Source organism: Macrotis lagotis, chromosome 4 (genome assembly GCF_037893015.1).
Source record: "Macrotis lagotis isolate mMagLag1 chromosome 4, bilby.v1.9.chrom.fasta, whole genome shotgun sequence".
Classification (NCBI taxonomy): domain Eukaryota; kingdom Metazoa; phylum Chordata; class Mammalia; order Peramelemorphia; family Peramelidae; genus Macrotis; species Macrotis lagotis.
In genome coordinates this window covers 113,075,423-113,087,457 of record NC_133661.1, presented here as the reverse complement: position 1 = coordinate 113,087,457, position 12,035 = coordinate 113,075,423, and the positions used below count along the sequence as shown (strand labels likewise).

At 52.2% G+C, this 12,035-nt stretch overlaps 2 protein-coding genes across 4 annotated transcripts; one reads left to right on the top strand and one right to left on the bottom strand.

Moving 5' to 3' along the window:
* The first annotated feature begins 2,348 nt into the window (after window positions 1-2,348).
* Window positions 2,349-4,150, top strand: FBXL15 (F-box and leucine rich repeat protein 15). 2 transcript variants are annotated; one of them, XM_074233823.1, is made up of 4 exons: window positions 2,349-2,474; window positions 2,670-2,823; window positions 2,944-3,449; window positions 3,642-4,148. In XM_074233823.1, exons 1-4 carry the CDS (start codon window positions 2,434-2,436, stop codon window positions 3,829-3,831), a joined length of 891 nt encoding a protein of 296 aa, XP_074089924.1. In that variant the 5' UTR covers window positions 2,349-2,433; the 3' UTR covers window positions 3,832-4,148. The 2 variants fall into 2 exon arrangements, with proteins under 2 accessions (XP_074089924.1, XP_074089923.1); XM_074233822.1 differs by having other exon boundaries at window positions 2,670-3,449; window positions 3,642-4,150.
* CUEDC2 (CUE domain containing 2) lies at window positions 3,781-11,545 on the bottom strand. 2 transcript variants are annotated; one of them, XM_074233824.1, is made up of 9 exons: window positions 11,383-11,545; window positions 6,985-7,072; window positions 6,292-6,435; window positions 5,981-6,042; window positions 5,732-5,871; window positions 5,141-5,320; window positions 4,881-4,942; window positions 4,687-4,747; window positions 3,782-4,600 (listed from the first exon to the last, which is right to left on the bottom strand). In XM_074233824.1, the coding sequence occupies exons 2-9, from the start codon at window positions 7,056-7,058 to the stop codon at window positions 4,454-4,456; spliced, it is 870 nt and encodes a 289-aa protein (XP_074089925.1). In that variant the 5' UTR covers window positions 7,059-7,072; window positions 11,383-11,545; the 3' UTR covers window positions 3,782-4,453. The 2 variants fall into 2 exon arrangements, with proteins under 2 accessions (XP_074089927.1, XP_074089925.1); XM_074233826.1 differs by lacking the exon at window positions 11,383-11,545 and having other exon boundaries at window positions 3,781-4,600; window positions 6,985-7,069.
* Between the last annotated feature and the right edge of the window lie 490 nt (window positions 11,546-12,035).

Genomic DNA, 12,035 nt, shown 5'->3' with positions numbered 1-12,035 from the left:
AGGTGTGCCCAAGGGGATCACAAAAGTGAAGTGTGCTTGCAATCCACGCGGCTTTTGGGGGCCAGTGTGTGCAACCTGACAGGAGACACATTACCTCTTCAGCCTATATATATTAAGTGCCTGCCACGTGGAAGACACTAGGTTAGGCAGGCTACAGAAGGAAGAAACAAAAACAATCACTGCCCTCAAGAAACTAGCCTTTCACTGGAGGGGTGGGAATGTAATGTTTATAGTCATAAATACAATACAACTTGGAGGAAAGTAAGAGCATTAACTTCGGCTGGAGCTGAATCCTAAGCTGATTCTTGAGGGAAGCTAGGGATTCTAAGAAGCAGAAGAAAAGAGTTAATATATTCCAGGCAAGCAGGGCAACCTGTGCAAAAGCATGGAGGTTGGAAATGGAATGTTGAATTTAAGAGTGCCTAAAGTTATGTGAAAAAAGACACAAGAGGAGATAGAGCCCTAACCCTCAGGAAGTTCAAAGGGGAAAGAGGAATAAAATCCTACAATAGCCCAGGAAATGCTTAGTAATTTCCACTAACTATTAATACGATGATCATTAGTTAGCACTTTTCTGGTGTATTTTCTTTATAACAGTTCTGTGAATTGTTTTTTTTAGGTTTTTAAAAAAATTCTATTTATTTAAGGTAATAGGGTTAAGTGACTTGCCCAAAGTCATACCGCTAGGTAATCGTTAAGTGAGGCCTGATTTGAACTCAGGTCCTCCTGACTTCAGGGCTGATGCTCTACTGTACCACCTAACTACCCCAGTTCTGTGAATAGTGTGACACAAGTATTATTCCCCCACCCTTCCTCAGATGAGGATCAGGGTACAGAAAGTTTGTGACTAAATCAATGAAACACATAGGTATGTGTTCCAGCTGGGTCTCAAACTGGGCCATCTGATGACATACATTTTTTTCCCCCTCACACCACACATGCTGAGAAATTTGTGGAGTTGAGCAAAACCAAAATTTGTTTTCCGCCTATTCTAATTTCTCTGAAGGGCTGAAGGATGACCTGGTCTTGTTCTCTACCAGACTGAAAGGGTGATAAGGATGGGAAAATTGCAGCAAATCCAGCAGGAACACATATCTGTGCAGTAATATTTAAGTTTCTATACTCTAAAAGTTCAAAACATGTTGTTTCTTCCCCATAATCAATTCCTGCACTGCATTCCCTAAGCTATAGCTAGGAAGGTTCTATCAACCCCAAACCAACCCCAGGTTGTCAGTTCTGTTTGAGCAGGGGCTTAAGAGTGATCGGAATATAAAAAGAGTAGGATTAGTTGGGAGGAACATTTCCTACAGACTTCATCAAGCTCCTAGCTGGATTTGCTGCAATTTTTCCGTCCTTACCACCTTTCCAATATAGTACATAATGGGAACAGGTCGTCCTTCAGTCCTGGGAGAAATTAGAATAGGCAGAAGACAAATTTTGGTTTTGCTCAACTCCACAAATTTCTCAGCAGGGTCACCAGAGATATCAGAAACCATGATAATGGAAAGAGCTATGGACAGATGCTTTTTGCCTCCCAACAGGGGAGGCAATTTATGTGTAAGATAGTATAGCAAATGTAATAGTATAGTAAAAAAAAAAAGCCATGTGATGAACTGGAACATCCCCTTGAGAAAGCAGGGTGACTTGGTGAGAAGACTGACCCAGGGCTGTGCCTCAGGTGAGCTGTCTTAGTCCTTTCTGCTGATTCATTCAAAGTGAACACTTTTATGAAATGGCTTTATGGGCAAAAAGAGCTGCTAAAATATAATTCCTCATATTTCAGAGAAGGCCGAGAACTGCGAGAGCATTTGCCCTGTCCTAACAGTGCCCTCTTGTGTGTCCAGTAACATGTTCGGTTGCCACGCGAATGGAGGTAGAAGAGGGGTCATTTGGGGTGACAGAAGAAACCAAAATCTAAGAGTCATGAGATCCTGGTTCTCATGGGAGCTGTGAAAAGATCTTGCTGCATGACTTTCAAGGTCGCTTCCAAGGAATGATAGGTACGAAGTCCCACCGGGTGCAGCACAGCGTGGAGCCTGGGGCCCAAGTGCGGCAGCCGCCGCCCCTGACCTGAGGCGGGGGGCTCCAGAACCCACTCGCCAGCGCTGGCTATCTAACCCGCCGCTGCCCTCCTGGCTCGGAAGCTTCTGGAGAGGGTGAGTCGGGGAGCCGGGCGCCAGGCTTCCGGTCCGGCTCGGCGGGCCGCACGCGCCAGGCCCGGGGGAGCGGGGCCGCGGCGGGGGCGGGGCTCGGGCCGCGCAGCCGCAGCCGCAGCCGCAGCCTCGGCCCCGCGCGGGCCCGGCTCGGGGAGCGCCGCGGGGCCTCGGGGGCAGGGCTCGGCGTTCGGCTGGTCGGGTCTGGCGGCGGCGGCCGGCGCCTCGCAGGCGCACTGCGCACGCGCAGCCAGGACCGGCGGCGACAGCGGGGCTGCAGATGGAGCCGTCCGGGGGGGAGCAGGAGCCGGGGGCTGTCAGGTACCGAGGGCGGGAGGGGCCCGGGGCGGCGCGCCCCCTCCCCTCCCCTCCCCCGACGGGGCAGGCCGAGCGGAGGACGGGGGCGCCGGGTCCCCCCGGGACGCGGGGCGCGGGCGCGGGCGGGGAGGGGGCCCTGGGGTGCCGGGCGGCGGGCGGCGGGGGTAGCCACGGCCCGGACCCCCCGCCCCGCCCCAGGCTCCTGGACCTGCCGTGGGAGGACGTCCTGCTCCCGCACATCCTCAGCCGCGTCCCCCTGCGGCAGCTGCTCCACTTGCAGCGCGTCAGCAGAGCTTTCCAGGCGCTGGTGCAACTGCACCTGGCGCGCCTGCGCAGCTTCGACTCGGCACAGGTGACTCCGCCCTCCCGCGGGGGGCGGGGCGGGCCCGGGGGTGGGCGGGGCGCCGGGGCGGGGGGCCGGGGCGGGGCGCGGCGCGGCGCGCCGGGTGTGAGCCCGCCCGCACCTCCGCAGGTGGGCCCCCAGGTCCCGCGGGCCGCGCTGGCCCGGCTGCTGCGGGACGCCGAGGGGCTGCAGGAGCTGTGCCTGGAGTCGTGCCGGGACTGGCTGTCGGACGAGGACCTGGAGCCGGTGCTGGGCCGGAACCCCGGGCTGCGGCGCGTGGGGCTGGCGGGCTGCGGGCGGCTGAGCCGCCGCGCCCTGGTGACGCTGTCCGTGAGCTGCGCGCAGCTGCGCTGCCTGTCGCTGGCACACTGCGACTGGGTGGACGGGCTGGCCCTGCAGAGCCTGGCGGACCGCTGCCCCTGCCTCGAGGCCCTGGACCTCACGGCCTGCCGCCAGCTGCGGGACCGCGCCGTGGCCTACCTGGCCCAGCGCCGCGGGGCCCGGCTGCGCTCCCTGTCCCTGGCCGTCAACGCCAACGTGGGGGACGCCACGGTGCAGGAGCTGGCCCGCTGCTGCCCGCAGCTGGAGCACCTGGACCTCACCGGCTGCCTGCGCGTGCGCAGCGACGCCATCAGGTGCGGGCCGGGGCCAGGGGGGCCGGGGGCCGGGAGAACCCGGGGGCCGGGCCGGGCCTCTGCGCGCCCACCTGGGGGAACGAATGCCCGCGGGGCGAAAACTAGAACCCAAGCCCCGTCCCGCCCGTCCTCAGAGACCCCGGGAAACAGAGGGCCCGGCGCGGCCCTCACCGCCCCTCTCCTGCCCCCCAGGACCTTGGCAGAGTACTGCCCACGCCTGCGATCGCTGCGGGTCCGGCACTGCCACGACGTGGCAGAGTCCAGCCTGAGCGTGCTGAGGAAACGCGGCGTCAACATTGACGTGGAACCGCCCCTGCAGCGGGCCCTGGTCCTGCTGCAGGATGTGGTGGGCTTCACCCCCTTCGTCAATCTGCAAATCTGACCAGTCCTCGAAGGGCAGAGGATTTGGGGTTCGGTGAACACAGCTGGACTGTGGATCTGGAGGCTCCGTCTTTGTCTCCCTACCCCCTCCTGGGACTGTTACCATCGTGGGGGGGAAGGGGAAGAAGAAGGGAGAAAGAGGGGAAGGGGGCAGCTCTCTGGGGAATGGTAGAAATAAAAGACTTTACTTGAACCTGACCCAAATCTGCTTCTGTTGGGGGAGGACATGGAGGTGCAGAACAGACCTAGTCTCTGGCTTAGAACCGGTGAGGGAATTCAGATAAAGGAATTCTCAGTTGATGAGGAACAAGAAGTCTATGAGAATGGCAACAAACACATCTGTTTTGGACTAAGAAAAAGACAAATCCATTTCTTTCATAAGCTACTATATTCCATGCCCCCCTCCTTAGATACAGATAGCCAGTTCTCATGCCTCACTCCTGCCACTTTACTCAAATGAGGAAGCTTCATTTGAAACTAAGTTTGGCTTAGGAAGAACAGACTTCTTAAACCCCTAGCCAAGAAGACCCTAGTGGTAGGACTAGCCCACATGTCTCATTTTTGGCCTTGGGGGCCATTTTCTCCAACTCCTGTAGTTCTCAACTTCCCCAGGTTGGGGATAATCAGTGGAACTTGTACTTCCGGGCCGGTTTGAGGCTGATATAAGTGGACTTCATCCCTTCGGGTTCTGGCTTCCGAATGTCCTTGTAACGCTCACCCTTGGTACTCACCACCTGGTTATCAATGTATCTGATCAGCTTCTTAGGGGCCTGTTAAGAATACAGGTTGGGGGTGAACGGGAAGGCATGACCCAGAAAAAGGAATCCTCATTATCTCTCACCCCCAACCTACTCACCTCTTTTGGGGCAACAGGCCGATGAGTCTTCTGATCTTCTTCACTATCCACCATCATGTACCTGCCATGATGGAGCTCTTAGTAAGCCTCTTCAGAAACCCTCCCCATAGGCTAGGGGAATGGGCAGAGGCACTTAGGGTAAGCAAGGAGCTATCTTACTCAATCTAATCATCTCTTTTCTCCCCCAGACTCACTTTTGTAGAATAAAGGATTTCAGTTCTTCCTTCCTGGGAGCTCCCCGTAATCTTGATGTGTCCTGGAAGGAAAAGCAGAATGAAACACAGATCTAGACTCATCTCTCCATTTATCTAGGTGTTCCCCACACTCAACCCTGGGTTGGGTCTATGCCTATCTCTCCCCAGTCGTCCCTTCCATCTCTGACCATGATGAGGAAGACCCAGGAAACCATGTTTGATTCTAAATGCTAGGAGCAGGGGTTGTCTGTGGCATATACCTTTGAACTGCTGCCTAAATCTTGGGGTTCCACTTTCTCCTCTACCATGACATGAACAGCCTCTTCCAGATCCCCCCGAGCCATGGCCAGTGCTCGCTGTGCTCTCCCCACTGTGCAGGACGGGAACATTTCTAGGAGCAGTTGTATACCCTCCTGGAACTCATCCATTTCAGAGACTTCCTACAAGTCAGATCAGGTGATGAAGACCAGAAACTGGTAACAATCTCTCCCCAAGACCTCAAACACAGACAATCCCATGACTCCAAAAGTTGTAAGTCTGGGGGCACTCATTCCACCCACACATCCCCTTTACTTAATATGCAAAGAGAGCTCTGGTCACTGCCAATGTCTACACACAGTAGCAATGATTCACAAATATATAGTAGTAGTCACAAGCATATCTGTCTTATGAAGAGGAGAATCCTGCCATCCAAGGTCTCACAATCAGTTAGCATCACCGATGGGATTGGAGTCCAGGTCTTTCCTGAGTCTACTTCCCTCTTTAGGCTACACTGGACTGCATACTCCAAAGCCCCCTCCTTTTTCCACATTGAGGTCTAATTCTCACTGCCCTGGACCCACTCTTTATACCTCAGCCTTTGAGCCCCCCAGTAGAAGGGTAGAGGGATGTGCTTGAGACCTCCTCATCTCTTGGGTGCCTTCCTTCAGGTTCTGGAGATGTTCTGGGGAAGTCGGTATATTGTCTTTCTGGCTCTTGGGACAAACATTCTCTTAAAGGCACAGAGAACATGGTTTTCAATCAGTTACAGGGATGAGGCCAAGTCCCAGATAAGTGCTCTAAAACCCATTTCCCTGAGTCTGTCCTAATACAGAACTCACCTTTGTTCCGTGCATCACTCAGCTGGCCCGAGAGGTCAAACATCATGTCACATACTGTCCCACTGAGAAGGAAGCAGGACCAGGGGTGAGGGGGCCACTCCTCCACTCAGACCCTACCCCAGTGAACCCTGGAGTTATCATCTGACTACCCTGATCTCCAAGCCATGTTGCCCTGATCCTACCCACTCCCATCCCAAGATAAGTGGGCATGTTCAGCATTCCCCAACATGCCCAGGGAAGATCTAGGAATCAGAAAGGAAAGGGCTAGACCAAGGATTGGGAAGAGAGGACACGAGAATCCCCAGTCACACCTGGGGATCTTGGCAAAGCCAGGAACATAGGCATCCATCATCTCTGCAAAAGCTTCCATGTCAAAGCTCTCATCCGATGCCCCTGGAGAACCCAGGTCTTCCAGGACCCCAGTTATGTAGGAGAAAACAACTTCATCCAAGCCACTGTAAAGGACAAATAGGAAGCAATGGAGTGTCCTGTGGGAGAACACCTTCACACACACACCCCAACCCCACTCAGGTTCCCAACTCCTGAGGCTTATTCTCTCCACAAAAGTGAAGGTCCAGTTAGACTGGAGCTGAATCTCACACTCCCTGAAATGGTAAATATAGAGGGCAAATGGTGGAGTGCTACAGGACTGTGTAATCCTCTCCTTTGCCCCCCAAATCCTAGACCCTATTCTGCCCAGTACACCTCCCACAATTGAAGGTATATTGTCCACATTAAACTTCAGTCTTTACAATGAACTAAAAAACCATCATTGAAGTAGAACATTCCACAGTAAGATGATCTTTCAAATCCCTCAGAGGAGAAGGTACCTCCCTGGACCATGTGGGAAGGCAGCTAGAGAGGACATGGCAAGCTCTACAACCCTTTCTCCATTTCCCAAATGTATTCTCAGAGAGGGAGGCCACTGCAGAGCCACAAAAGCAGCACTAACCACAGAAGACAACCTCTAGAACAATCCTGGTGGTCAAGGAGCCAGCACATACCTGAGATCAACACCTGGAACATGAGCTTGAGCAAAGCTGATTAATGTATCTCGGATGATCCTCTCAAGTTCCATTGTTCTCTTCTTTCCTGAAGGGGCAGAGAAGATATGAGGCATAATTTGGTCTTCTGATGCTCATGCTCTGGGAACACTCCTGGCCCTTTCCTAAATTCATTAAGCTGCCAGCTAGATGACTGCCTAAAGCTTCAGCCCCCCAAGTCCCTGCTCCCCTGGAGACTAGGTCCCCAGTTCCAAACAGAGTCCCCCAAATTTTCCCACCTTTCTTCTTTTCCTCAGGAATGAATAGTGAAGGAAGTCCAGTGTCTTAAGAGACCTAAGGGGTAGTGGGCCCCTCCCCTAGATGAGCTCTCAGGAGGGGAACCCCACCCTGGCCAGCATCCCAGAGGCCCCAAGGTCAGATGCTTCTGAGCTGGTGGAATCCCAGTCCTTCAAAATCCATCTGGCTGAAAGCCTGATCACAAGTGTTCCCATTGTCTGGCCCCCAGTGGGGGATGGCTCAGAGTCACAAACCCACCCACAACAGAATCCCAGAGCCACCCACCTGGCCATCCAGACAAAGGGGCTTTTCTGGAAGGGAGAGGATGAGATGGATTGGAAAAGTTATTTCACAAATTTTCTCCTTCACCATCATAGTAACCCCCTAATCATCCCACCAGTCTGAGCCTCTGAATTTCTTCTCTCTCTACTCCAGAAGGCCCCTCCACTGAGGCCCTGGGTTGAGCCTAACACCTTTGGTTTAAACCTTTAGACCTAGTTTCTAGTTTAGGGAGAGGCTAAGAGGAGATCATCAGGACATCCATGCTCAACAGATCCGTGTGACTGACCAATAGCCAAGAGTGAGGGTCACTCAGTCACTACACTGATCTCTGAGAGCAGTTAAGTCTTCATTAAAGCACCCCTTGACCCATCATAATAATCAGATACTGTTTTGGGGGGACAGAAAAGAAGAATTTATAGTTCTAGATGCCACAGTTTGGTTGAAGAGATACAATCAATCTGTACATTCATTGCAGAGCAATGAAAACATGAGACAATGTGGTACAATGGAAAGAGAGCTGGCTGTGAAGTCAGAGCACCTGGATGCAATTCTGCCTGAGACTTATGCCTTTGGTGACCTTGGCCACATTACTTCCCTGAGCCTCAGTTTCCTCAACTGTAAAATGAGATGGTTGGACCAGATGATCACTAAGGTCCCTCGTGATCATGAGATCATATCTGAAAATCAGCAATCTTATCAGGGTTTATGCCCTGCTTCACCACAATGAAAACAGGGTTGCTTTAAGAGTTGCTCTTGTTATGGGCGGCTTGTTCCTAGTAGGCTAGGTGGTGCAGTGGATAAAGCACCCACCTTGGAGTCAGGAATACCTGGGTTCAAATCTGGTCTCAGACACTTAATAATTACCTAGCTGTGTGGCCTTGGGCAAGCCACTTAACCCCATTTGCCTTGCAAAAACCTAAAAAAAAAAAAAAAAAGAAGTTGCTCTTGTCAAAAATTCATCATCCTCATCACTTAGGTCACCTGATGATGACTAAACTCAAGTTGGTTATCAGATAAGCAAAGAATGAACTCTCTGGACCCAAACTTAAAAGCATTTCTAACTTGGTAAGACTTGCCAAAACTTGTGCTCTGTATTCTTTGAAGGACCCAGGATTACTGCCACACGATGATGAGGCCTAGGGTGAGGCTGAAGCTGAGGGGAGGAGCCCTGAGACAAGAATTGCCCACAAATGTTGGCACTAGAACATGGAGTCACACAGTCCAATCACCTCATTCTATGGAAAGGCTGGCTATGATGCTGTCGATATGACTCTTGAAGAAACCAAAGAGCCTGCTTCTGGATTCTAAGCTTCTGGGTGGAAGTAGAATCTGAAGATTCTCTTCACACAGATCCATCAAAGCTAAAGGAGCTTCTTTCTCAGCATTCAAAGGTCCCACTTGGAGCCTTAGCCTGCTTACTCTGGAAGCTTCCAGGAATAATTGACATATGGCTCTAGAGTAGGATTCCTCTCAAATTCTGGCTGTTGTCATTTGCCTAAGAACTTCTGCTAGGGAGAAAGCCCTGGTCTAGGCAATGAAACCATAAATAAGCATAAATTTTGTAGTTTCTGGGAAAGGAAACAGTTTTTCTCTACCCTGCCTCTGAGGTCTGAAAAAAACACATAGCATCTATGGAAAGAGAACCAGGCTGGGGTTAGGAGACCTGGATTCTAGAATTGCTTCTGCCCTAACTTACTGAAACCTTTGAAAAGCTGCTTCTTTAAAAAAAAAAAGAAAAGGAACTTTATTTCCTCTAGGCCTTAATTTCCTTATCTGCAAAATAAGAATTGGAATAAAAAGTGACTCTCTTCTCTTTTTATTCATTTTTCTGATTGTTTCCTTCAACATTAAATAGGTTTAGTATAGGAAGACAGTACCTTGCAAAGATAGAAAGCAGTTGATTGAGAAAGAAAGAGAGAGGTGGGGAAAGGAGGAAGAAAAAGAAAAGGAGAGAAAAAAAAGGAAGACCCATTGAGAACCCATTGGTTCTCAACCTGGCTGAGAATTTATTACAAGGAGTCTATGAATATATAAGTAAGTATAAAAATTCTTCATACCAAATACATAATATACATGTTTTTCAAGTGAATACCAATGCAGTAGGAATAATAAAATGCAATGTTAATCTTTTTTTTTTTAGTTTTTTGCAAAGCAATGGGGTTAAGTGGCTTGCCCAAGGCCACACAGCTAGTTAATTATTATGTGTCTGAGGTTGGATTTGAACCCAGGTACTCCTGACTCCAAGGCTGGTGCTCTATCCATTGTACCACCTAGCCACCCCATGCAATGTTAATCTTAAAAAAAAAAACTCTGAATTTATATTTTCTTATCTGCCTTCATGTACTTTCCAAAGTAGACTATTTTTATATGTGTATGGGGGTTCTCAACATGTTTTCACATTAAAAATGGCTCCTTTTACCCTTCAAATGTTGGAAACCACTCCAGCATTCCATAGAGTGATGATGTTAGAAGAGTATACTGGGAAGAATAAATGACTTGAAGTAAGCTCAAATTCTGATTTCTACCTTTATTAGCTATAAGCCAATGAATAAGTCTTGTAAATCTTTCTAAGCATCAATTTCATCACCTGTAAAAAGGGACTAATAATATCTGTAATACTGACTTCTCAGGGTTGTGAGGATCAAATGTATATAAAGCACTGTTACTCTCAGTCCTGTGAAGCCAACTATTGTTTTATAGCGTCTGCTTGTAGATTTTCCCCAAATTACCCAGCAGAGGGCCTAAAAAAAGAGTAGGTCCTGGGGAAAAAAAGAAAAAAGGAAAAAAAAGGTTTGTTTAATGTGAATTTATTGCAAATGAGATAGGGTCTTCAAAGATCTGCCAAATAGTTCCCTCAAATTTTCTGTCCTTTCTCCCTTTCTCATCCAGGTGCCAGCTCAGACAGCCTTCACCAGCCCCTTTCTGACAGCCCACACTAATGACTCCCCACATTCTAGTCCCTTCCTGACTCACCCTGGGAGCTGATGCTCATCACCTCAATCAGACAGAATCCCCCAGGGCCAACCTTCCTACACAGGCCAGCAAAGGCTGCTGCCTGGATGAGGATGGATGGGGACCAGTAGGGAGGGATGGGAGAGGTGCAGATGGAGATGGGGAGGGAGGGAAACGGGATTAAGGATGGATGCGACAATGGAGATGGGGTCAAGTATAAAAAATAATTGTATTTATAGGCTTTATAATTAATAAGGGCAAAAATTCACAAAACACTTTAAGGTGTGCAGATCGATTTGTACAAGTCCCCAAGGACCCTCATGAGAATGGGGGGGGGGGGAGGATAAAGATGAAGGCAGGAGCGTGTCCACATAATCTCTAATTGCTAGATTCCTACAGCATTCCCAGGCTTGCAGCTTGCTATCCCGCCTGCTCCTCACCACAGCCTTCTGAGGTGGGAGATCATGATGCCTACGAGGAAACTGAGGCTGGTGGGGGGCGGCTGGCGATGGCGCCCGGGATGGCGATGATGACCCTAACAGGGGCAGCAGCACTATCTCACCTCGCGCGCGCCTCACAACAGCCCCGAGCGGAGGTTACCGCCCTCATCACCCCCATTTTACGGATGAAGAAACTGAGGCTACGTAGATTAAGGGAGGGCAAGGGGGCGGGCGGCTGGAGAGGCGGGGGGCCCAAGGCGGCGCAGGCCCGGGCGGGCCGCGGGGCCCACTGAGCCCGGGGCCTCCCCGGCCCGCCCGACGAGGGCCGGGGCCGGGCCCGCGCCATGCATTACGATGTCTTAATACAAGCCTCCCGCGGGGCCGGGGCCGGGGCCGGGGCCGGGGCCGGGGCCGGGTGGCACGGGGTGGGGGGAAGGGAGGGGATCACCTGCTCTCCCGGGGCTGGCGCTGGCGCAGGCGGCCGCTCCTCCCGCGCTGCGGCGCGATTCCCGCCCTCACCACCGAGCGGAGCGCGCCGGCCTAGAGCGTCCCCGCGGCCGCCATCTTTGTTGAGGGAAGGCGGTGCGCGGAGGGGGCTGCCTTGCGCCGGACGTCACGCTAGCGGGTCCCAGAGATCCAGTCAGTCCCCGCCTTCCGGGTTCGCAGCCGGAGAAGCTGAGGGCGGAAGAGCCCTGGCTGGGGGCCTCGGGTCCCGGAGGAAGTAAATGGAACGGCGGGGATTAACGACCGGGTCAACCGGGGCCGTGCCTGTTGCCGTGGAAACGCCCCCTCATCCACCACCGCCATCCCTTTCTGTAACTTGTACCCGGGATCCCCGGAGGGGTTGAGCATGTCCGCCTTGCGTTCGCCTTCCAGACGGGGAAACTGAGGCACGCAGGGTGACACTGCGTGCCCGAGGCGGGCCTGAGCCTTCCCTCGGAGGCCTCTGAGGCACGCACCCAGGCCGGCCCAGCCAGTAGTGAGTCGGGGTCCTCTGCCCTGTGCCGGACAAGGGAGGGAAGCACACCCAGTCGGAATCTGGGGCTCCCATCCTGGCCCAGGTGGAAGGAGAACCAGTGCGGTGGGGGAAGAGCTGGCTTC